At 43.8% G+C, this 25,767-nt stretch overlaps 1 protein-coding gene across 1 annotated transcript; it reads left to right on the top strand.

Moving 5' to 3' along the window:
* The first annotated feature begins 841 nt into the window (after positions 1–841).
* On the top strand, positions 842–25,767 carry LDLRAD2 (low density lipoprotein receptor class A domain containing 2). Its single transcript, XM_030222176.1, has 7 exons — positions 842–935; positions 14,617–14,864; positions 14,895–15,116; positions 15,946–16,066; positions 20,697–20,852; positions 21,125–21,234; positions 25,387–25,767. The coding sequence occupies exons 1-7, from the start codon at positions 842–844 to the stop codon at positions 25,765–25,767; spliced, it is 1,332 nt and encodes a 443-aa protein (XP_030078036.1).

The following is a 25,767-nucleotide window of genomic DNA, read 5'->3' as shown; positions in this document are numbered from 1 at the left end:
AGACTCCTACTATATCATGATAACATATGCATACTTGATCTTGATTTGTCTTTAATATTTTCAGGGCACAGACCGTAGAAGTCTGCCCGGCACTGGCTTAATCTTCAACTACTGGAGTTGACCATCAAAGCCTGCTCTAGCCCAACCAGATCTATCTAGCCATAGTCAGGGCACAGACCATGTAAGTCTGCCCAGCACTAGCTTTACTTCCCCACTTAAGCACGGTTAAGTTGTTTTGATTTCATTCCCTTTCCATTCTGTACTCTGCCTTAGTGTGGTACTATCCAACAGACATGCTCTTGCCTTCTTCATGGTCCTATGGTATTGTCCTTTTTGGGCAGTGTCATCAAACTGAGGTCAGCCTTGTAATGTATCAACCCATTGGTTGTACTGTGTAAGACAGTAGCTTCCTGGATTTCAGCTTCCAGTGCGGGTGTATTGTGTGTTTCCCCTTGGTCTTCCATTGCTCCATCAGAATCTCCGTTTCCATGACTACCCCAAAACATAAACCTTGACCATAAAAGGGGGTGAACCAGGAACAAAGGTGGAGCTGAAGGAGGCTCGCCCCACCCCCAACAGACCCCAATGGAAAAAGTCATTCATTTTCCTTCTAACTGGTGTCTTTTGGAAGAAGTGGGCTGGTTGCTGTTCTTTTGTGTTCATGTTGTGCAATTAAAAAAAAAAAAGAAGAAGAAGAAGAAGTCCAAGTTTGTTCACTGGAGCTTGTAGGTCACCTAATCACACAGGATCACAGCTGCTGCAGGCTGAGAAAAGGCATCCTGCTCTCTCCCCTGGCTGCAGGATTTGAGAAACTTTGCAGCACTTGGAGAGGAATGCAAAGATGGTCAAAGGCAAAGGGATGCATTTAGAGCTGTCAGCAACACTTGTTATCCTGCTCAGCTGTTGGACACAGACCATCCACTCCATAGACACAGGTATGTTATTTGCTTTAGAATTTCTCAGGGGTTGCATTGGAAGGACTGTGGATTTTTCACAGGTTTGGAAGATTCCCCATCAGTTTGGCACTTGTGTCCATAAACATGTTCACTCTGACAAAGTTAAACTGAACAAGTGACCTGACGATGTTCTTTGGTGTAAAAGATTCCATTTCTTGTTTCTGTGCTGTTGCTCTTTGTTTTTCTCCCACATCCTTTTGGCTGGGCGTGCAGATTGGTCCTCGCCAGATAGCTCTGAGCCTCTGCTTTCCCTATTAACTGTTTTCTTACATGTATCTATATTTTTTTCTCTTCCCCTTGACTCACCCCACTCCGTATGCCCATCTGGTTTTCCCTGTTCTGTAGACGTTACCGTGCAGTCGATTCCACCTGTGATGTGACTGCCCTTGTCATGTGCACTGATTTCCGCAGCTTTTACTGCATTTGTTATACTATATAGACGCATTTGATTACAGGACACTTTAGATCTCCTTTTTGGAGAAGAAAAGTGGTTATAAATACAGAAATGAAGGGCCTGATAGCCATTGGCAGTGAGTGTTTTGCTTAAGGCCGGGACCTGTATGAACTTTGGCTTTGAAGAACTGGTTATTTCTAAGCTGGCTAATACACAGTTGCTTAAGTCGATATTTAGCACTTAAACAGCCATGGGATATTGCATAAAGACAGGACAGACTTTTGTGCAGTCCCATTTATGCACTAAGGGCTCCTTTTTCTAAGCGTCGGTAAGCCCAACGCGGGCTTACTGCTTGCTACATAGGAAATACCACTGGGCTACCGTAGCTGTCTGGCGGAACTTCCCACCCCTAGCGCACCGTCATTTCCGGCACTACAAAAGTGTATTTATTTTTGTAGAACCGGAATGTACCCGGCAGTAATCGGCTCCCCTCCCCTGAAATGGCCGCGTGGCAAAGTGCTTTACTTGCCACATAGCCATTTCCTGCAGGAAAGTGAGACTTCCATTTTACCAGCTGCAGTAAAAGGGGGCTTTGGCGCTCATGTAAAACATGCGCCAATGGCAGTGCCGGGCCCCTTTTGTTACAACTTGGTAAAAGAGGCCATAAACCTGGCCACTTAAGAGCTGAATATCAGCACTTAAGTGGCCAAGTGTTGACTCCACCCCCTCATATAGCTGGCTTTCAGTTAGGTGCTAACTGCGAATTTAAGTGCCACTGAAAATTATCCACTAGCCCAGAAACAAGCGTTTTAACCGGTCAGCAGCCGGCTAAATTGCTTTGAATATCGACCAGATAACGTATAGCCTTTATCTTCATAATAATACACAGCTTATTATCATTTTTTAGTTCATTGCATTTGATGCATTTTATTTAGATGTAGAACCAAATAGTTTACTGAATCCAGCCCAATCGACAACCCCCCTCCTTCCGCCACTGTGATCGGGCCCCCTGCATTCAAATTGGCAGCACCTCACTATTTGTGAAAAGGCTCATCTCTAAGACCAATTGGAAGCTGATTCCGTAGAAAAGACACAATAAAAAAAAAGAACATGCTTTGCTTAGTGAATTCCAACTGAGCATAAGTGGGATTCTGTAGGATAAGCCCAATCAACTTCATTGTTTTGGGTGTACCAAGATGGCGGTGGCAGCATTGGGGAGAATTAAAACCTCCTTGGGTGGAGTTTTTGGAAACCAGTTTCAGCCTTGTGATATCATGCCATCTCCAGTTATCAAACTTCCTTGGTGCTGGACATGGACAACTGAATGTTGGTCAGATATATTACATTTAATAGTTTTAAAAGAACTATGCTCAATATTAGGGGGTGGGGGAGTGGTGGAGGGAATTCCATAAGGACATGAAGGGTAGGGTTACCATATTTGTGGAGACAAAAAAGAGGACACAAAAAATAAAAATAGCTGCTGCCTTTGCTAAAGAAATAGTTAATCACAGTAAATGTGTAAATGGGTTTTATATAAAGAACACACATCAAACAGTGACTGATTTACAGTACAACTGTAGACAACCTACTTTTCAAAAACTTCTGGATTTTAGTTTGACCGAGTCTGAGCCCAAGCGCAGTGGTGTTCCTAGGGGGGCTGACACCCGGGGCGGATCGCCGATGTGCCCCGCCCCCCAGGGTGCAGCGCCCCCCGGAACAGCGCGATGCCCCCCCCCCCCACCGGCGAAAACCCCCCTGATCCCCCGGCGAAATAACCCCCCCCCCCAGGTGCACGTTGCTGGGGGGAGGGGGGTGCCGTGCGCCTGCCGGCTCTTCGTTTTCATGCTCCCTCTGCCCCGGAACAGGACAAATGATGATGGTGTCTCAAAATGTAACTCATTTTGTTCAATACGATACAGATTTAATGCATTATGAGGAGACAGAAGTGCAGATTAAACCTTATGACAGCGTGAACTATCTTTCATGTCCTGAGGCAGTGCCCGTTTGAACGGTGGTGAATACCCATAATTTATTGTCACTTATGAAATGCATCAAATCTATATTGTATTGAGCAAAATGAGCTACATTTGAGGCACCATCATCATTTATCATGGATTAGTCCTCTGAGAAAGCCAGTAGGTGATACGGCTGGATGCTGGGACGTAGCATGTAAACATGTTTGATCATGATACGAGCTTTGAAGATAGTAAAAAGTCTCTTTAATGTTTTTGCATCCTGCTAAATTAAATCAAATAATTTTATATGGATAAAAAAGAGGATATTTTTTGACTAATGAATCAGAATTGAGTCACTATTTACATAAGTACATAAGTATTGCCATACTGGGACAGACCGAAGGTCCATCAAGCCCAGCATCCTGTTTTCAACAGTGGCCAATCCAGGTCACAAGTACCTGGCAAGATCCCAAAACAGTACAATTAATTTTATGTTGCTTATCCTAGAAAGAAGCAGTGGATTTCCCCAAGTCCATTTTAATAATGGTCATTGGACTTTTCCTTTAGGAAGCCAGCCAAACCTTTTTTAAACCCCGCTAAGCTAACTGCTTTTACTACATTCTCTGGCAACAAATTCCCAAGTTTAATTACCGGTAATATTGGGCTGGAAGTCCAGAGCCGCTTCGCGGAACTGCATGTGACCTGCTCAGGTCTTTTTCCTCCTTTTTAAATAATTTGAAATTAGTATGAAGTAGAATTATTTTGAATCTTCAGACCCATCGGTTATTTTTGTGTGGACACATTTACTAGGTCTGTTGTTTATTGTTTCCATTGTGCGAGTTGTTGTTGAGACACCCTTTATCCAACTAATCATTAGAAATATATGTGATGTTTTAGAAACATACAAACATGAGGGCAGATAAAGGCCATATGATCCATCCAGTCTGCCCATCCTCTGTAACCCCTAATTCTTCCTGTTCCTAAGCGATCCCACATGCTTATCCCATGCCTTTTTAAATTCTGGAACAGTCCTCGACTCCACCACCTCCACCGGGAGGCCATTCCACCCCTCCACCACCCTTTCTGTGAAATAATACTTCCTTAGGTTATTCCTAAGCCTATTCCCATTATGACATCACAATATGAGCTCTGGTTACCAGAGACTGAAACTCTTCACACTAAGGGGGGAAAGTAAGCCAAGAATAGGACAATTGAGCCATTGTGACATCACTGATGAGGTTGGCTCTTAGGCATTGGTGGAATGAGGCATTATGACATCACAATATGAGCTCTGGTTACCAGAGACTGAAACTCTTCACACTAAGGGGGGAAAGTAAGCCAAGAATAAGACAATTGAGCCACTGTGACATCACTGATGAGGTTGGCTCTTAGGCATTGGTGGAATAGAGACATAGAAACATGACGGCAGATAAAGGCCATATGACCCATCCAGTCTGCCCATCCTCTGTAACCCCTAATTCTTCCTGTTCCTAAGCGATCCCACATGCTTATCCCATGAACAGTCCTCGACTCCACCACCTCCACCGGGAGGCCATTCCACGCCTCCACCACCCTTTCTGTGAAATAATACTTCCTTAGGTTACTCCTAAGCCTATTCCCTCTTAACGTTGTCATATGCCCCCTCATTCCATAGCTCTCCTTCATTTGAAAAAGGCTCTCTTCCTGTACATAATCCACTGCTCGTTTTGTTTTATACATTTGTAAGTCTTAGGCCCCAATGCCCAAAGTGAACTGGGCTTGCAATGTTTCATTTAGACTGATTTTAGCCAGTTTAGCACTCACGTTATTGTACGCCTACCTCTGGATTCTATATAGTGTGCCTAGAGTTACGCACGATTCTGCGTGTAAATCTAGGTGTATATTATAACTACATGCATAGATTAATTGTTAAGCGTTAACAGCTCTTAACAAGCAATAATGAGCACTAATTGGCAAAAATTAGAATTTACGCTTGTACATTGCGGAGCGCATTTTGTAACGTACTGCGCCTAAATTCTTACGTGCTCGGGCAAAAAGGGGCATGGTTAAGGGTTGTGGAAATGGGCATTTTGGGGGCGTTCCAAAATCTACACCAGCTTTTCGTTGGCGTAAATGGACGCGTGTAGATTCAGTCACATTAACTACACCTAAGCGTATTCTAAGTACCGCTGTTAGATTTACACACAGTATTTAGAATACGCTTAGGTGTAATTACCTAGCATCAGTTAATTTTAAGCGTCATATATAGAATCAGGCCCCTAATGCACAAAAGGTTTCAGCACTGCTTTTACCATTCATGGGAGCTGCGACCGAAGATTCTATGCAATTGAGCTCATTAGTATTAAAATGTGATGTAAATGAAGTCATTAGCGATTCTCTCCAATGCTCAGGGAAGCGGCGTACAAAACCCCCCTGCCTTAAAAAGTGAAGCCTACTGACAGCTCCGAGCAGGTGTTAGGGTGAGTGTGCACTTACAGAGGAGTCCCCGGGAGCAGGGGGAGGGATGGAGGCAGCTGATCTTTGCTTAATCTCAGGGGTCACCTGCCGATCTCTAGATCCTGATGCGGGAGGTTGAGGGTACCGGGAAGCTGTAGCTCTGTGGGCAGCTCTGCAGTTTCTGAAACTTGCTTCTGGTGTCGTCTCCAGTGTTATACAAGTAAAAAACACAAATAAACATATTTTGACATTTTTGCTGTCCAGGGTTTTCACTCCGGAGACCACAGCCATTGCCTCTTGAATAGGCTTGCGCCAGTGTTTTCAGTGCCGGAGTTCTGAGCATCTGGAAGCAATGGAAGGGCCGAAGGGTGCCATTGTTGGGCTGTACTTAGGGCATCAGTTGGCCTCAGTCTGACCCTGCCTTCAGGGCATTTCACTATGTAGGTAAAAAGTGGCCATGGATTTGCTAAGTTGCCCAAGGTGGTTGACACTTACCTGGAGTATTGTGTTCAGTTTTGGAGGCCGTACCTTGCAAAGGATGTAAAAAGAATTGAAGCGGTGCAAAGAAAAGCTACGAGAATGGTAAGGGAATGGCATTACAAGACGTATGAGGAGAGACTTGATGACCTGAACATGTATACTCTGGAAGAAAGGAGAAACAGGGGTGATATGATACAGACGTTCAAATATTTGAAAAGTATTAATCCGCAAACGAACCTTTTCCGGAGATGCGAAGGAGGTAGAACGAGAGGACATGAAATGAGATTGAAGGGGGGCAGACTCAAGAAAAATGTCAGGAAGTATTTTTTCGCGGAGAGAGTGGTGGATGCTTGGAATGCCCTACCGCGGGAGGTGGTGGAAATGAAAACGGAAACAGCATTCAAGTACGCGTGGGATAAACATAAAGGAATCCTGTTCAGAAGGAATAGATCCTAAGGAGCTTAGCCGAGATTGGGTGGCACGGCCGGTGGCGGGAGGCGGGGATAGTGCTGGGCAGATTTATACGGTCAGTGCCAGAGCCGGTGGTGGGAGGCGGGGATAGTGCTGGGCAGACTTACACGGTCTGTGCCCTGAAAAGGGCAGGTACAAATCAAGGTAAGGTATACACAAAAAGTAGCACATATGAGTTTATCTTGTTGGGCAGACTGGATGGACCATGCAGGTCTTTTTCTGCCGTCATCTACTATGTTACTATGTTACTTATAGCTTCGGCCACATAAGACCATCTTATTTTCTCATGTCTGGAGCTAAACAGTCTAATCCCTTGTCTGACCTTTTCTTTTTTTTTTTTTTCTTCCTCTGAGTGATGGTATTAGTTTTCAGTAAAATACCAACTGAAAGCTTGAATAGGAAGCCAGAATAAGTGCAGTATAATGGGCTCTGAATGCTTCATTGACCTTTTCGGTCAGTATCCTTCTTTCATTTCAACCCAACCGAATGAACATGGATATCTCATCTCCCCCCCTGCACTGCAAGCTGGAAGCACATTATAAACAGTGATAGGAACAGCTTTATTATACTTAGACAGTGAGCCCTCTAAGGACAAAGAAATACCTGTAGCTGCATCTTCCTAAGTTTTCAAAATTTAACACTTGCCTAGGGTGGCATTTTCTGGGCTGATGGTAAAATACAACTGCAGTCAAGGTAAAACAGTAGGTCCTGAAGACAAACAGGCAGTAGGACCACAAATAACATTTTTTTGGAAGATGTGATCCTTTATTAAAATCCTGATGTGGCCGCGCTTCGCCCTCAGGCTGCATCAGGGGTACAATGACACAGCAAACCCTAGGGTCAAACACAAGGTTTCTTCAGGGTAAAGCTGCTCTCATACCCCCGGATTCTACATATGGCGCTGAGATTTTGGCAGAAGGCAAAAGTAGAGACTAATAGACGATTCACCACTGGAGACGTGAGTCCAACAGTCTTTATTATATCAGAGATAGCGACCCGACACAGGCCGTGTTTCGACGCTAAAAAGCGTCTGCATCAGGGGTCAATAAATACACCAAGTAATGAATGCAAAACGAAGAGTCCTACTTGTATATGTGTTGTCAACTCACTGATCACGTAGCACCAAACAGAATATGCTGGATACAAACTATCAGAGCATATCCAGCATATTCTGTTTGGTGCTACGTGATCAGTGAGTTGACAACACATATACAAGTAGGACTCTTCGTTTTGCATTCATTACTTGGTGTATTTATTGACCCCTGATGCAGACGCTTTTTAGCGTCGAAACACGGCCTGTGTCGGGTCGCTATCTCTGATATAATAAAGACTGTTGGACTCACGTCTCCAGTGGTGAATCGTCTATTAGTCTCTACTTTTGCCTTCTGTGATTCGTCATCGTAGAGAACTTTTCCTGTTCTATATTTTGGGCTGAGATTTTGGCACCAAAAGTTGGGTGTGGATCCAAGATGTGTGCGCAGGGTAACAATCAATTGTGGCAGTTAATTGGCTATAATTGGGATTTGTGCTCACATCTGCCGACGTGCTATACTATAACCCTGCATGCCTAAGTACCCTAATGCACAACTCCAAAGGGGGCAGGCCAGGGATGTTTCAAAAGTTTGCTTAGGGGGTTTATAAAATAGCCCCATTTTTGTGCACAAATGCCAGGATTTGGGCACCGGCACTAGGTTTCAGCTATTGAGAAAGACATGAGGAAGCCACTGCTTGCCCTGGGATTAGTAGCATGGAATCTTGCTACTCTTTAGGATTCCGGAATCTTGATACTCTTGGGGATTCCAGAATGTTGCTACTCTTTGGGATTCTTGAATCTTGCTACTCTGAGATTCCAGAATGTTGCTACTCTTTGGAATTCCAGAATCTTGCTACTCTTTGGGATTCCGGAATCTTGCTACTCGTGGGGATTCTGGAATCTTGCTACTTTTGGGGATTCCGGAATCTTGCTACTCTTTGGGATTCCGGAATCTTGCTACTCTTTGTGGAATGTTGCTATTCTTTGAGATTCTGGAATGTTGCTACTATTTGGGATTCTGCCAGGTAGTTGTGACCTGGATTGGACACTGTTGGAAGCAGGATACTGGGCTAGATGGACCATTGGTCTGATCCAGTATGGCTACTCTTATGTTTCAGCGAGAGAATTGACTCTAAGCACTCTTCTATAAATGGCGCTCAACTTGGACAGTTGTTTATAGAATAGCGCTCTGTGCTGATTTTTCTGCCTCCCACAATGTCTCTGACACAGCATTACAGCATAAGTCAAACTATGCATTCAGGTTTCCATAGAGGGGGCTACCACAGCTGACTGCTACCTAAGTTACCCAGATCTGGGCTGGACATTTTGAGACAGTCCTGGATTTCTGACCACCCCATCCTGGTGCATTATGTGACTTGTGATTTCAATGGGCAGGATCAGGCACTACAACTCGCACACTGCTTTGGGACATAATTTAATAACATGGCATCTATGAGCTAAAGAGCATCACTGAGGGCTTCAGGCTTGAAGTAGATTCCCTGTCCAACCTCTGGATGCAGAGCAGGATTCAAGGACAGGCCAAGTGGACATGGGACTGGAGCCATAGGGTTCCTCTCAAAAGTGCTAATTCAGTAGCTCCATAGGCAGCCTTTGCCCTGGGCGAGAAAGGTGTTTTTATGTCTGTTTCTTTCACCCAACTTGTGGCTATGTACATGAGTTGTGAACTGCTTTGAACCTTGGAAATTTTGGGATAGAAGCTTCAAAATAATCTCTAGTCTCCATTTCGCATTGCTCTCTACCAGGTACTCATTGCTTGCTTCTTCCTCTGTCTGCTTTCCTGTGCGGTTAGACCAATGTGGGGCCCCCCGTGGTGAGAGCTTTAATGTTATTTATACTACAGTGGGGGTCCCAATGTCGCTTGTTTGCCTAGAGCTCACACCCTGTGAAATGGAGGAAGAAATAAGCAGGAGAAAAAAAATGGGATAAAAGCGGCATCTCGCAGTCTCCATATATATTGGACAAAATGGCAAGTATAACAGATGAAAGGCAAAACACACAGTGGATCCAAAAAAGTCCTCTCACAATGAGTGTCTTCCTGAACAAGGTCTTTATTGACAGTAGCAGAAATGACCCGACACGTGACGTGTTTCGGCCGTGAGGCCTGCGTCAGGGGTCTATAAAATAATATAATATACAAAGACATGCATAAAAATACAATTATAATTAAAAACATGAATAAAAACTTGAACATCCATATACAATTTCTTGTACAAATTTAGACAAATAAAACATCAGAATGAAAGATGCAAAGTATATATAATAAAAAATATATGATAAAAATATAAGAGTATATGACTTTAAAAGAATAAAGAATATTGAATTATGTAAAGATATGAAATTGTACCACATAGAGATAATGAGGACAAGGCATGGGATAAAATACACAACATAATAAAGTATAAATATAGAGGATTTGTTTTCCTGTGGAGAGTTCACCTTCTGTGGGTGTTTGCTTCGTTGGACTTGGAAGTATAACAGACGCACATGTAACCGGACCATTTTCAGGGCTGCTGCTGCTAGGGGAGGCAAACTGGGCAAAAGCCCTGAGCCCTCATGCCTCAGGGAGCCCCAGCACGTGCCTAAAGCTGAAGAAGGCACAGCATGCTGGCAGGATTGGGGGCCTACTTCCAATTGACTTCTCTGAGCCCCCCCCCCCCCCCCCAAGCATGTCTAACACCAGCTCTGGCCTTCTTAGATGAAGTCATAAAGCTGGATCTGTCCACTAGGTTTATCTGATTAGTTTTAAGATTATGTTTTAACTCTTCCCACAGCTCTGAAGGTTGTGTAGCAACAACACAGCTATGATAAATGTTAGCAGAGCTATAAAACTGTTTGTCTGATTGAAGTCAGATCAGCGCTGTAAACAAGAAATGGGTCATTAGATTCAGTACAATACTTGGTAGTTGGATTGTAGTTTGTAATGTGTAGCATTTATTCTTGAAAGAAGAGGAGAGAGAACATTTTAACTTTTTTTTTTATTTAAGTCCACCACTTTGGAAATGTGCTGGTCGAATGTGCTGAAAACCCGACCGAGCCAGAATTCTTAGACATTGAGTGGGATTCCAACATTCCAAGGCCCCTGGAAACTTAGCTAATAAATGTTTAGGAGGTATAAATCACCAAAGTTTATAGAAATGAATAAGCTCTGTACATCTAGTTAGGACAGGGGCTGCTCAGAACAGGATGTCCAGAAGTGTGGATATCTTTGAGAAAGAAATACAGAAACTAAAAGGGGGAAGCAAGGGAAAAAAAATTTGAAAAATAAGAGTCGTTCAAGGAAAAAGAATAAAGCTGGACAAATTAACAAGGCAAGGTAAGAGTTTAGGAAAGGAATAATTCAAACTAAAATTAATAATAAACAAAGTATTGATAATGTTAACAAAACTACCTCAAAGGATAGTTTAGGTATATTTGGAACAAGTAGATGATTTGCACGAGTAGGAAACAATTCATTGGGATAGGAACAAAGCAGAGATACTTGGTCACTGAGCATCTCAGGAGAGGCAGCTTATTAAACTGGACAAGCAGTGAGCCAAGATGGGGATGGAAAAAAATGATAGCAATTTATCCAGCTCTTTCTGACACTTACTGTACTTATCTGTCTCCCTTCCTCTTTGCCTCCTATCCGTCTCTCTTTCTATCCTCCTTTCACCTTTCTGCTCCTCTTCTGCTTTCACTGACCGCCCAAAACAACCTGTTTCCTGAGGTTCATTATTCTACTGTAGAAGAAGCTCAAACATCACTTCAGGTATTTCATGTTCATATTTAAAGGGATAAAGGGTCAGGGATTTGATATACTGCCTTTCTAAGGTATAACCAAAGCGGTTTACATATATATAAAAAGAGAAACAGAAAACAATGGCAGCTAAAGGCCATTACAGCCTATCCAGTCTGCCCATCCATATCATCCATTATCTTCCTTTCCCTCAGAGATCCCACATGCTTGTCCCAATCTTTTTTGAATTTAGATATAGTCCTTGTGTCTACCACTTCCACTGGGAAGTTGTTCTACATATGAACTATCCTTTCCATAAAGAAGTATTTCCTTAGATTACTTTTAACTTCATTTTAGGCTCTCTTGTTCCAGAGTTTCCTTTCAGTTGAAAGTGTCATGTCCCCTACCTCAACGCAAGCGGCGTCCTCGGGCTGTGCGGGGTCCCATTGACATGCACACTTGACTGGCAAAGCCCTGAGCCATGTGTGCATAGTTCTTCTTGATCTTTCCGCTGCTTTTGACACTGTCGATCACAGCATACTTCTCGATACCCTGTCCTCACTTGGATTCCAGGGCTCTGTCCTTTCCTGGTTCTCTTCCTACCTCTCCCTCCGCACCTTTAGTGTTCACTCTGGTGGATCCTCTTCTACTTCTATCCCTCTGCCTGTCGGCGTACCTCAGGGTTCTGTTCTTGGTCCCCTCCTCTTTTCTATCTACACTTCTTCCCTTGGTTCATTAATCTCATCCCATGGCTTTTCCTACCACCTCTATGCTGATGACTCCCAAATCTACCTTTCTACCCCTGATATCTCACCTTGCATCCAAACCAAAGTTTCAGCGTGCTTGTCTGACATTGCTGCCTGGATGTCTCAACGCCACCTGAAATTAAATATGACCAAAACCGAGCTTCTTATTTTCCCCCCCAAACCCACCTCCCCGCTCCCCCCGTTTTCTATTTCTGTTGATGGCTCTCTCATTCTCCCTGTCTCCTCAGCTCGAAACCTTGGGGTCATCTTTGACTCTTCTCTCTCCTTCTCTGCTCATATCCAGCAGACCGCCAAGACCTGTCGTTTCTTTCTTTACAACATCCGTAAAATCCGCCCCTTTCTTTCCGAGCACTCTACCAAAACCCTCATCCACACCCTTGTCACCTCTCGTTTAGACTACTGCAATCTGCTTCTTGCTGGCCTCCCACTTAGTCACCTCTCCCCTCTCCAGTCAGTTCAAAACTCTGCTGCCCGTCTCATCTTCCGCCAGGGTCGCTTTACTCATACTACCCCTCTCCTCAAGACCCTTCACTGGCTCCCTATCCGTTTTCGCATCCTGTTCAAACTTCTTCTACTAACCTATAAATGTACTCACTCTGCTGCTCCCCAGTATCTCTCCACACTCGTCCTTCCCCACACCCCTTCCCGTGCACTCCGCTCCATGGATAAATCCTTCTTATCTGTTCCCTTCTCCACTACTGCCAACTCCAGACTTCGCGCCTTCTGTCTCGCTGCACCCTACGCCTGGAATAAACTTCCTGAGCCCCTACGTCTTGCCCCATCCTTGGCCACCTTTAAATCTAGACTGAAAACCCACCTCTTTAACATTGCTTTTGACTCGTAACCACTTGTAACCACTCGCCTCCACCTACCCTCCTCTCTTCCTTCCCGTTCACATTAATTGATTTGATTTGCTTACTTTATTTATTTTTTGTCTATTAGATTGTAAGCTCTTTGAGCAGGGACTGTCTTTCTTCTATGTTTGTACAGCGCTGCGTATGCCTTGTAGCGCTATAGAAATGCTAAATAGTAGTAGTAGTAGTAGTCTCTGGCTGCAGGCTCCTTGATTGCTTTGCTTCCACCCACCTGGGTCTGCTCTCTCTCTGCCTGGTTTCCCTTGCTTCTCTCCTATTGGTCTTCCGGTTCCTCCTTTCCCTGCTCTTGTCCTATGGCTGTGCTCCTTCTCCCTGCTGGTCCATGCTGATGTCAGACGCCAGCACTTTATCAGCTGGGCTCTTCCTGGACTCCATGCTTCGGCTTCTACTTTGGTAGGTGTTACTTGCTCAGCAGTTTGCTTCTTCTCTACTTTGTCCCTTGTTGCTGACTTTGCCTGTGCCTGGATTACTCTCTTGCCTGCTGCCTGCCTACTGGCTTTGCCTGTACCTGGATTACTCTCTTGACCTGCTGCCTGCCTATTGGCTTTACCTGTGCCTGGATTACTCTCTTGCCTGCTGCCTGCCTACTGACTTGCCTGTACCTGGATTGCTCTCTTGACCTGCTGCCTGCCTATTGGCTTTACCTGTGCCTGGATTACTCTCTTGCCTGCTGCCTGCCTACTGACTTGCCTGTACCTGGATTGCTCTCTTGACCTGCTGCCTGCTTATTGACTTTACCTGTGCCCGGATTACTCTCTTGCTTGCTGCCTGCTTATTGACTTTACCTGTGCCTGGATTACTCTCTTGCCTGCTGCCTGCCTACCGACTTTGCCTGTACCTGGATTACTCTCTTGACCTGCTGCCTGCCTGGCCAATACATTCACCACCCCGCTTCCAGCTCCGTCTCGAAAGTCCTGCAGGCTGCCTGCACCTAGGGGCTCATCCTCTGGGGAACAGCAGTCAGCGCAGGTAAAACCCGGGATTGTCAGGCCACCAAGCAGAACCTGGTCCAAGTACTGGGCTCAGCAGCGCTCTACTTGGTACAAGAACTCACACGTCTGACAGAAAGAGACCTGCCTTCTACATATAATATAAAATATATATTATATACAGTGGGCTCACAGTCTAAGTTTTATATATCACTTTCCTTCCTAAGGATTCAGAGGATAACATTCAGCAGGTTTGAGAGCAGGAACAATAAGGGAACATTATCTGGGCAAAACCTCCATTGCCCCAGGTACAAAAACATAGATTGTGAGCCCATTGGAGTCAGAGAAAGTACCTGAACTTTTAATAAATGTAATCATGACCCATGACAGAGCACCTCTTATAGAAAACCAGCTTAGTGCGTATCAGCCCAGTGTCTAACTTTCTACACCTTTTATTGAATTTCCCCCATTAGTCTTACCCATTTTTGTAAATTAGGGCCTACAGTCTGGAAGAAAGAGTGATGTAAAAATGAGAATTTGACATATGTTCCGAAACCAATGTTAACAAATTTCTCTTTGTCTAGTTAATTTGGTGGATTTTTGTGGCCAGACCATCAAAGGGAATGGGATGATTGTAAATTCCCACAAAGAGTCTCGTAAGTACTACTTTGTCACTATTGGAACGGATTGCCAGCTGACCATGCAGGCTTCGTCACCAAAGGATAAAATCCAGTTCCAGTTCCGCTTCTTTCTGGTGTACAGTTTACTGCGCATGTCTACAACCACCACCAGAGAACCTCCAGAGAACATCAGATCAGGTGCCAGAAGTGCGGTGCCTCGTGGCAGGGAGTGGGAAGCTGAGGACCCCTGCCACGCTGGATCCTATGTACAGTTCTATGATGGTAAAGGAAGGAATGCCAGGCCCTTGGGGTCCCCTCTATGTGGTAGAAGCATCCCAAGACCTGTCTTATCCACAGGCAACTACCTGACCCTTCAACTGGTGACCAGAGGACAGCAGCCCAGGGTGGACTTTGTCGGTGACTTCACTTCATTTCGATTAGGTACAAATCAGATGTTATGCTCTGTACCTAGAATGCACAGGGATCAATGTAGGCATCTGATATCATACATCCAGTATCCCCCTAATTCTCTATAGTGTGACAGCGAAGCACCCAGTGGTCATGTGGTCAAGGGTGTGGCTTACATCGGGCACAAACTCAGTCAGACACACAGGGTTTGCAACAAAAAGGGTCTCATTTTCAAAGCACTTAGACTTACAAAGTTCCATAGGGTCTTCTTTGTTGTAGGTTTCGTTGAGGAAAACTAGTCCAAGGTCTTCATCCATTATCCAGTGCTTTATAGTTTCTGTTCCCATCATCTGGGATCATGTGAACAGTGCTAAAATGGAGTCGTCTTCAGCATACGTTTGGGAAGCATTGCTCTAAATGCTCTGGGAAATCTGTCTGACAAGTGACAATAGCTCTGCCTTTCCTGTGAATCCCAGTTAAGGTGGTAACTCACAACCTGTTTAGTGGTCATGTCTGATGTTCTCCTTTGAAGCCCTCCCAGAAACAGTTCCCCAGTTCTTTAAAACCTCCTCCTGATTCAGAGGACAGTATAGGAAAGATGTTATTTTTTTTTTAGATCTCTGCCACCTCTATCCCTTGTATAAAGAGAAAGGGAAGGCTGTTTCCTCTCTTCTGCAAGCCCTAACTCTAGTTTTGCATGATGCCATTACGGTACAATGTAAGCCACATTGAACCTGCAAATAGGTGGGATACAAATGCAACAAAATAAAATTAAATAAATAAATAAATAAATGTCCTGCCTCTCGGTGTATGTTGCTCTATTATATCTAATATCATAATGTTCATATCATTGTAGGATTTAACTACTCAGAATGTCGTGATGAGCCATATTTCCACTGTCAGAATGGCAAATGTATCCCCATCAGCCTAGTGTGTGACAACAAAGGCATTGATAACTGTGGAGACGGAACAGATCAGTCTACTCAACCTCCAGCCCAGTGTAAAGGTCAGTGTGAAAATGTCACAGTAACCAGAGCATGGGGCTCACAGGAAGCATATGAGGGCTATGTGTAAGAATCAGGGCTGGCCCGGGGTCTGTGCGAACGGTGCGGCCTCACAGGGCACAAGGGCAACATGGCATAAATCACTTCCTGTTGGCAGTGCAGCATGATGGGTCCTGTATAGACCCTTGAACTGGAAACCATCATTCACTGAATTCTCCCTCCACATTACTATTCTCATGCTTAATTTGCATCATGTTTAGAGTGTCTTTCCAGCCTTAGGTCTGTCTTCTTCTCGTTCTTCTGTAATTACTTGTTAGGACTTGAGTAGTGAGCCCTTGTGCCATGACTGAGTACCATAGGCGCCCGGTATAAGAGGCTTGGACAGGCTAAGCCTCCCCTGCTGTGCTCTGAGAGGTTTAAATTGTTGATTTACCTCCATCCTCACAGCAGGAGCTGCAGTGAAAGCCCTCTAGCCTTGTGTAACCAATTGTAGAAATTGGTTTATGGTTTGTTTACCTTACTGCTGGGAGAGCAGGGGGGGGGGGGGTTGGCTGGGTTGCCAGGGAGATATTTAACAAGGATGACTTCCTGACCACTGAGAACAGATAGCAGCAGAATCGGACAACCAGACAACAAAGGTAGAAAAGATCATTTTATTTTCATTATAGCGTTTGGAATATGTCCACTTTGAGAATCAGGTGCTCAACATTAAAAGTGTATATTTATTTACTTATTTATGGCATTTTATCCCACATTAAACATGAATTAGGGTGTTTTGTGGCCCTACATGAGAATTGTGATGATATGATCCCTTGTTTCATATTGTTGATGGTCTGCATTTTCCGTATGGGTGGTATATTGGTGTATTAGGTTCTGCCCAGTGTAATATTTATGGTAAAGTAAGGTTCTGAGTGTGTTTTTGCACAAAGTTGTGCATAGTGTTTTGCAGTTGAGCGATTGTGCTTAGAATATGCTTTGAGCAACCACTTTATTCTTTGACATATGATACATATCTAATATCTAAATTTAATAAAAGGTATTAATTGTGACTTTTATTTTTATTTATTTTTTTCTGTGTGTTATCAGACAATTATGGATTTAAGCTTCACCCCTGGCCCCACCCCTAACCCCACCCCCTTTAGCCTCCCCAAACTGTTGGGCCACCGACCGCCTATGCTGAGCACGGTGGATGAAGAGCAGCACCGCACTCGGTCAGGCAGTCAGACAACCCCTAGCTTCACCTGGGAAGCGACCACCGTTCCCCAGGAGTTGAGCCCCTAGGTGCAGGTGGCCACCAGGATAAAGGTGAGCCAGTTGATGTAGTGTATCTAGATTTTCAGAAAGCTTTAATTAAGTTCCTCATGAGAGACTCCTGAGAAAATTAGAGTCATAGGATAGGAGGCAATGTTCTGGTGTGGATTAAGAATTGGTTATTGGACAGAAAACATAGTTAAATGGTCATTTCTCTCAGTGGAGGAGGGTGAATAGTGGAATGCCGCAGGGATCAATACTGGGACCAGCGCTATTTAACATGTGTATAAATGATATGGAAATCGGAATGACGAGTAAGGTGATTAAATTTGCAGGTGACACAAAACTGTTGAAGGTTGTTAAAACACTTGTGGACTGTAAAACAGTGCAGGAGGACCTTAGGAAATTGGAAGACTTGGCATCCAAATGGCAGATGAAATTTAATGTGGACAAATGCAAGGTGATGCACATTGTAAAGAATCTGAATCATAGTTAGTGGATGCTAGGGTTCACCTTGGGGATCAGCACCCAAGAAAAAGATCTACATGTCGTTGTAGATAATACACTGAAATCTTCGACTCAATGTGCAGTGGTGGCCAAAAAAGCAAACAGGATGCTAGGAATTATTAGGAAAGGGATTATGAATAGCATGGAAAATACTATAATGCCTCTGTATCGCTCTGTGGTGCAACCTCACCTTGAGTATTGTGTTCAGTTCTGGTCGCTGTATCTCAAAAAAGATATAGCAGAATTAGAAAAGGTTCAAAGAAGAGCAACCAAAATGGAACTCCTCTCATATGAGGAAAGGCTAAAGAGGTTAGGGCTCTTTAACTTGGATAAGAGATGGATGAGGGTAGATATGACTGAAGTCTACAAAATCCTGAGTGGTGTAGAATGAGTAGAAGTAAATCGATTTTTTTACTTGTTCCAAAAGTACAAAGGCTAGGGGACACTCAAGGAAGTTATATGGAAATACTTTTAAAATAAATAGGAGGAAATATTTTTCACTCAACAAATAGTTAAGCTCTGGAACTCTTTGCCGGAGGTTGTAGTAACAGTGGCTAGTGTATCTGGGTTTAAAAAAGATTTTGACACGTTCCTGGAGAAAAGTCCATAGTCTGCTATTGAGACAGACATGGGGAAGCAACTGCTTACTCTGGGATTGGTAGCATAGAATGTTGCCATGATCTGGCTTGGCCACTGTTGGAAACAGGATACTGGGCTAGATGGACCCAGTATGGCTACTCTTATGTCCTTATGCACATCACCTGTACTCATAGCATATGATATAAAATATGCATACTTGATCCGGATTAATCTTTGCCATTTTTTGGAACACAAACTGTACAAGTCTGCCCAAAACTGGCCTTCCTTTCCAACCACTGGAGTTGAAGATGTCCTTGAAATATCCTTGTAATCAGGCATGTGGCTCCCTCCATCATAGAAAATATTAATTTCTTCCACATTTTCTTGATCTCTACCGTTGTTGGATTTTAAGGCCCTGTTTCCTAAGCCACGTTGTAGGTGCGCAAACCTTTTAGCGCGCGCTATCGCTAGAGACACCCATTATATTCCTATGGGTGCCTCTAGCATTAGTGCATGCTAAAAATTAGTGCACGCTAAAAGGTTTGCATGCCTACGGCGCAGCTTAGTAAACAGGGCCCTTTCTCCCTCTCCACCCAATTGAGAGTAATCACTGAAGACCGACACCTCTTTGATCAATGCTTTTCTGATGTTTTTCTCTTTTACCAGCATATCTGGTTCCCCTGCATTCATTTTTTAACAGTCGGAATGGAAATATCCCATATAATCACAACTTCTTTTTTTTCCATAGTTCTCTTAGTTTCATGATCCTAATGCCTTTCTGGTGCAGTGATGTTGTAATGTTTACAAAGTTTCCACATTATTGTGTCCTTCTGTTACTCTCTGGTATAGACTACTGCAATGCAATCTATGCCGGATGTAAAGAAGAAATTATGAAGAAACTTCAAACTGCTCAAAACACTGCAGCCAGACTCATATTTGGAAAAATGAGATATGAAAGCGCCAAACTACTACGTGAAAAACTGCACTGGCTCCCAATCAAAGAACAAATCACGTTCAAAATCTGACTCTGGTTCACAAAATCATTCACGGCAAGGCCCCGATCTACATGGCAGACCTCATAGACTTACCAACCAGAAATACAAACAGGTCAGCGTGCACATTCCTAAATCTCCACTACCCAAGCTGCAAAGGACTAAAATACAAATCAACATATGCATCCCGCTTCTCCTATATAAGCACACAAATATGGAATGCACTACCAAACATCACGAAAACAATGCATGACCTAGCAACCTTTCGGAAATCATTAAAGACCAATCTGTTCAAGAAGGCTTACCACAACAATCCAACCTAAACACCCAAACCCTACAACACAATGAAACCTGTACCAGCACAGAACACTTAATTCTCCCTCCTCAACTACCTTACAACACCCTGTTACTCATTAACTTTAAAGCAATTTACTACTCTGTATTTCTGACACCCTTGTCACCTCTCGTTTAGACTACTGCAATCTGCTTCTTGCTGGCCTCCCACTTAGTCACCTCTCCCCTCTCCAGTCGGTTCAAAACTCTGCTGCCCATCTCATCTTCCGCCAGGGTCGCTTTACTCATACTACCCCTCTCCTCAAGACCCTTCACTGGCTCCCTATCCGTTTTCGCATCCTGTTCAAACTTCTTCTACTAACCTATAAATGTATTCACTCTGCTGCTCCCCAGTATCTCTCCACACTCGTCCTTCCCTACACCCCTTCCCGTGCACTCCGCTCCATGGATAAATCCTTCTTATCTGTTCCCTTCTCCACTACTGCCAACTGCAGACTTCGCGCCTTCTGTCTCGCTGCACCCTACGCCTGGAATAAGCTTCCTGAGCCCCTACGTCTTGCCCCATCCTTGGCCACCTTTAAATCTAGACTGAAAGCCCACCTCTTTAACATTGCTTTTGACTCGTAACCACTTGTAACCACTCGCCTCCACCTACCCTCCTCTCTTCCTTCCCGTTCACATTAATTGATTTGATTTGCTTACTTTATTTATTTTTTGTCTATTAGATTGTAAGCTCTTTGAGCAGGGACTGTCTTTCTTCTATGTTTGTGCAGCGCTGCGTATGCCTTGTAGCGCTATAGAAATGCTAAATAGTAGTAGTAGTAGTGGAATTGGCGCTCACCATCACGGTACTATGTAAGCCACATTGAGCCTGCAAATAGATGGGAAAATGTGGGATACAAATGCAACAAATAAATATCACGTATAGTTACCATGTGATACATCTTATATAGCATTGTAAATGAATGACACTACCATGTAAATATAATTATTATTTTCTTGCTCACAGGAACTTTGCCCACAGAAGTACCTGCGACAACAGTGCCCATTGCTGCAGCCAACTCGACTACGCAGGGTATGCAGCTCATAAATATGAGCTGCGGATCAGCAGAAACGAACTATCCTCACTCCCCGGATTCCATCCTGCAGCAAGGATCATTAACAGGTATGGTGCATCCTTTGGCCTGCCAGTGGGGCTCATCTGTTGACCTGGAATCGTAATGAGTTCTAAGATGTTTTAACTGAAGGAAAGCCATGAAACGGAGCTGCACTCAGGCTCAGATTTGACCTCCAGTATAAACAGCAGGTCCAGAAACAGGATGCGATCTTCAAGATACTGGGCATGATGGTCATTTGCTGTGACCTAGTATGACAAATCTTATGATTTACATTCTGCATGATAAATATGAAAAACTGGCTTTTTTTTTTCTTTTTCAGATAAGAGAACATACTTCTCTTTTCTGGTGCTGTACATCGTCCTGGGGCTAATTGTGGGAGTGGCTTTACTCTTCTGGTGCTGCTGGTCTCCAGGCTGGTTCATCTGGAGGGTTAGTGCCTGCCGCTTCTACCCCTGTTGCAACTCTTTCTGTGCCTCCTGCCACCTTTGCACCCGCAGCTGCTACTGGAAGGACAAGAACCGCCCAGGCAAAGTGACGCCCCACAATCCATCCAACACACCCATGTGATGAAAACCTTCTTACCCTCCTCTCTGCTATCCAAAGGGAAAAAGCTTTCTTTCCATTAAATAAGTACATAACTAATGCCATACTGGGAAAAGACCAAAGGCCCATCAAGCCCAGCATCCTGTCCCTGACAGCGGCCAATCCAGGTCAAAGGCACCTGGCAGCTTCCCAAACGTACAAACATTCTATACATGTTATTCCCAAAATTGTGGATTTTTCCCAAGTCCATTTAGTAGCGGTTTATGGACTTATCCTTTAGGAAACTGTCCAAACCCTTTTAAAACTCTGCCAAGCTAACCGCCTTCACCACAATTCTCTGTTTCAGCAGTATACATGTAGTGCCTGACTATGGAGAAAGGAACACTTTGTAACTGTTGTATTTTCAATGTGGAGGGTGCATGTTGATCTATTGGATGCTGAGATGCCAATCAGAGGAGAACTAGAAACCACTACCTCAGTTTAGTCGTCATGCACTTACCGGAGTTTCTATCTGACAAACAGTTCTTTGTGAAGACTGCTACCAGTCAATTCCTAAATGCCTACTAATCAAGACAACAGTGCTTTTATCTCTTACTGTTTGACCAGGGCCTTTTTCATAATGACTGTGTGACCAAACCTAGTTGAGTGTTTAGATTAATGTTATCTTTTTATTCATCCTGACACTGTGTATTCTATTTTTTATTTCTTTTGACTCACCAAGTTTGCTGGAAAATCTGAATCAGAAGGGGAATGACTGTGCAGCAAGCACTTCAGAGTCAGTTCCACTGCTAAAGTCACATCACCCTAATGCCATGAGACCTGCATGGTGGGGGAGGGGCTGGGTGTTGGACTGGGGATAGATTTTGTGTTGTTATATACCCAGTACACTAGAGAATCTAGCATACGTTACCTTCTCACGGAACTGCTACCAACAGCCAGCCACAAAGTCTGCTGCAAGAGTTTACTATATTCTTCCCGACACTACTGGTTAGGATTTTGAATGCATTAATACCCACCACAAACAGACCACTATATTCTCTGAAAATCTCAATGTTAGAACAGTTGTCATCAGCATTTCTTTTAAATGGATTTATAAATTGAAGTAACAAACACTATATTTCATCTTCTTTTCTCATAACCAGTGTCAGACTTTGAGCAAGAAACCAACAGCTCTTGCAAATTAAGGGTTACATTTATAACAAGCTAGTGCAATTTAACACACATTAAATAAGGCAAGCTCCGCTTTACTAACTATGCACTTTGATTTGCATTACTTATGTTATGTATACTGGAACATTCAAATTATGAACGGGGGGGGGGGGGGGGAGGGGGGACATGGACATCTATATGGCAGCATTTTTTGAAAATGGCCACAGAGACATCCATGTAGAGCCATGGAGCAGCCTAGTGGTTAATACAGTAGACTGTGAAGCAAGGGACTCGGGTTCAAATCCCACTATTTTGTAATTGTGAGCCCATGTAATCCAATAGTTATGTCACCCAGGTTTAGTAATGAGCTTCTAAAAGTAATGCTTCAAGGTAAAACAAACATCAAAGAGAGATTCAGTGTGGGGGCTGTCAACAAGTCTACTGCTCTGTATGTACTTGTGAGACCTCTAGGAACAGTAACTTACCTTCTGTACCTGCATATACACCACTTCTACACGTGGTTTATATAGTTAAGTAGACATTTGTCTGTTTCTAGAGGGCTCACAATTAAAGAAATAAAATAAAAACAAACTGAAGGAGGATTTGAACCCAGGTCCCTTGGTTTACAGTCCCCTGTATACACCACTAGGTTATCTCCTCAGAGTTACTTCTTGTTTTGCTAAGAATGTCCATAATACCTGAAGCTGTCATAGAGCCTATCATCACCTTTCAGGAGAGAGGGGAGGGGGACAACTGTCTTAATCCCTCCAGTGGATAGATGCTCAATCAGGGCACTCTTTTTGTACCTTGGCCATGCCTGAAATAGGTCTAAATAAGGAAGTCCTTCCTTTTAGACATGAATGTTTCTTCCCCTTCAGTAACTGCTCTTGACATCCATATCTTAGGCCCTCTGTAATCCCACCTACAACATGCTCTCTTGCTATTTGGACGTACTGCAGTGTTGGCAGTCCCTTTTCTGCCTTTGCAAAATTGGTACTTGGATGCTTCGAGCCCATGGGCCTCCATTTTGGCCTTTTGAGATGTCCATATGCTTTGAAAATAAGCACCATAGTCTGTATCATCAAATCTGTAAGGGGAACGTAATAGTCTTTCAAAATCCTCCAGTGTAAATTGTCCTCACCACAGATGTGCTCTAACTGGGCTGGGGGAGCCCATGTAGATAGGTTTCATGTTGAAAGGGTAAAGCCGTGTGCTGTGTTAGTCCAGTTTTAAAGGTAACAAATATAAATAAAACATGAAAAGAAAAGAAGATACTTTTTTTTTTTATTGACCAATACATTTTTTGATTAGCTTTCATAGCTAACCCTTCTTCAGAGATTTTCGATCATGTTCAAAGGGTAATTTTACGTACAAGCATAAATGCAAACATTTATGCAACTTTATTATTTATTTATTTATTGGATTCTACTCACACCTTTTTCTGTAGTAGCTCATGGTGACTTACATTCAGGGTCAGTAGGTATTTCACTGTCCCCAGAGGGTTTACAATCTAAGTTTGTACCTGAAGAATTCAAGGGTTAAGTGACTTGCCCAAGATCACAAGGAGCAGTAGGGTGGTCAGCCCAGTGCTCTAACCACAAGGCTGCTATTCTACTACAATTACATAGCACATATTTCCAAGGGGGAGGAACATACAAGTGAAACTGCATAGGCATGACTTAGGCGGGACTCCACTTACAGAAGATTGAATTTAAATGGGTACCTGCCACATTTAGATCTTTCACTTACACCAAGTCTATGGATGGTGCTTCAGTGTGAAATATTTGGTACATCAGTAGACAGTTACACTAATATTTCTTTAACAGAACGTAGGCGCCCAGGTTTCTTTATAGACATGGCTCCTACTGCAAACGCTCAGGCTGGCTGAATGGAGGCATCCAGTTATAGAATTTCCCCCTCCGGGCTCACGAGTGCCAAATAAATTTTCTGGAGTTAAGGGTACTATGGAACAATCCAAAGGTTTTCAGTTGGCCAACAAAATAATTCTAGTTAAATCAAGTTGCCATGTGTCGCATCAGCATAGGTCCTACCTCCTGTGTTGTAACTCACAGGATGATTCTGATCCACATACCCGGCAAGGAAACAATGTCCTGGTGGACAAACTGGGTCATGAATTACAATCACACAAGCAGACTTTCTCAGTTGAATCATGCTAGATCCCGGGGAGTGGGCTCTAAGCGATGTGGCGTATTGGGCGGTGGTGAACCGTTGGGGGTTCCCCAAGATGGATCTGTTTGCTCCCTGGCCGACCGGTCTTCTTTATGCCTTTCCTCCCTGGCCATTGATAGGGTGTCTACTTCATAGAGTCGAGATGCACAGGGGCCGTCTGATCTTGGTGGCGTCGGATTGGCCTCGCAGACCGTGGTACGCCGATTTTCAGCGGCTTCTAGTAGAGGATCCGTTCAAGCTCCCGGTCAGGCAGGATCTTTTGGCTCAGGGCCCGGTGTTTCATCCGGATCTGGGTTGATTCTGTCTTATGGCCTGGCTCTTGAGCGAGCGAGACTGACAAGAAAGGATACTCTGCTAACGTAATTGCTACTATGCTTCACTCTCGTTGGCGTTCTACTTCTTTGAATTATGTTCGGACCTGGAGGATTTTTGAGGCCTGGTGTGAGGAGCTCGGAATAGCTCCCTTTCCTGCGTCCGTCTTGCAAATTTTGGATTTTATGCAGCGTGGTTTTGACAAAGGCCTTGTTTTGGCTTCTCTTAAAATGCTCATTGCAGCTCTGTTGTGTTTTCAAGGTCATGTTCAAGGAAGATCGCTGGCTAGCCACCTGGATGTGTTCCGTTTTTAAAAGAGGGGTTAGCCTCCTGCATCCTCTGTCTCGCTGTTCTTTTCCCTGCTGGGATCTTAATTTGGTACTCTAGGTTCTTACCAAGCCTCCCTTTGAGCCTTTATCTTCTTGTATTTTGAAGGACTTAACCCTGAAGGCATTGCTTTTAATGGCTATTGCCTCAGCTAGGAGAGTTTCAGAGTTGCAGGCTCTTTCGTGTAGATCTCCGTTTTTGGAATTCAGCTCGGATCGAGTGGTTTTAAGACCAGTTCTTTCTTTTCTGCCCAAGGCATTGACTCATTTTCATTCATCTCAACTGGTGGTGTTGCCTGTTCTAGGTTCTTTCTCCAGGTCGGAGGAGCAGCGTCTCTTGAAGCTTTTGGATGTCAAAAGAGTTCTGAAGCATTATGTCAAGTCTATGGAGGACATTTGTCGGTCTGATAGGAGGTTCACGCAAAGGGCTTACGGCTTTTAA

Source organism: Microcaecilia unicolor, chromosome 13, assembly GCF_901765095.1.
Source record: "Microcaecilia unicolor chromosome 13, aMicUni1.1, whole genome shotgun sequence".
Taxonomy (NCBI): domain Eukaryota; kingdom Metazoa; phylum Chordata; class Amphibia; order Gymnophiona; family Siphonopidae; genus Microcaecilia; species Microcaecilia unicolor.
This window is presented reverse-complemented; position numbering and strand designations above follow the sequence as displayed.

Coding starts and splice junctions, on each gene's coding strand:
- LDLRAD2 (XM_030222176.1), top strand. CDS start 842: ATGGTCAAAGGCAAAGGGATGCATTTAGAGCTGTCAGCAACACTTGTT. Junction 20,853..21,124: donor GCAGCAAGGATCATTAACAG/GTATGGTGCATC, acceptor TTTCTTTTTCAG/ATAAGAGAACATACTTCTCT. Junction 21,235..25,386: donor CAGGCTGGTTCATCTGGAGG/GTTAGTGCCTGC, acceptor TTGGTACTCTAG/GTTCTTACCAAGCCTCCCTT.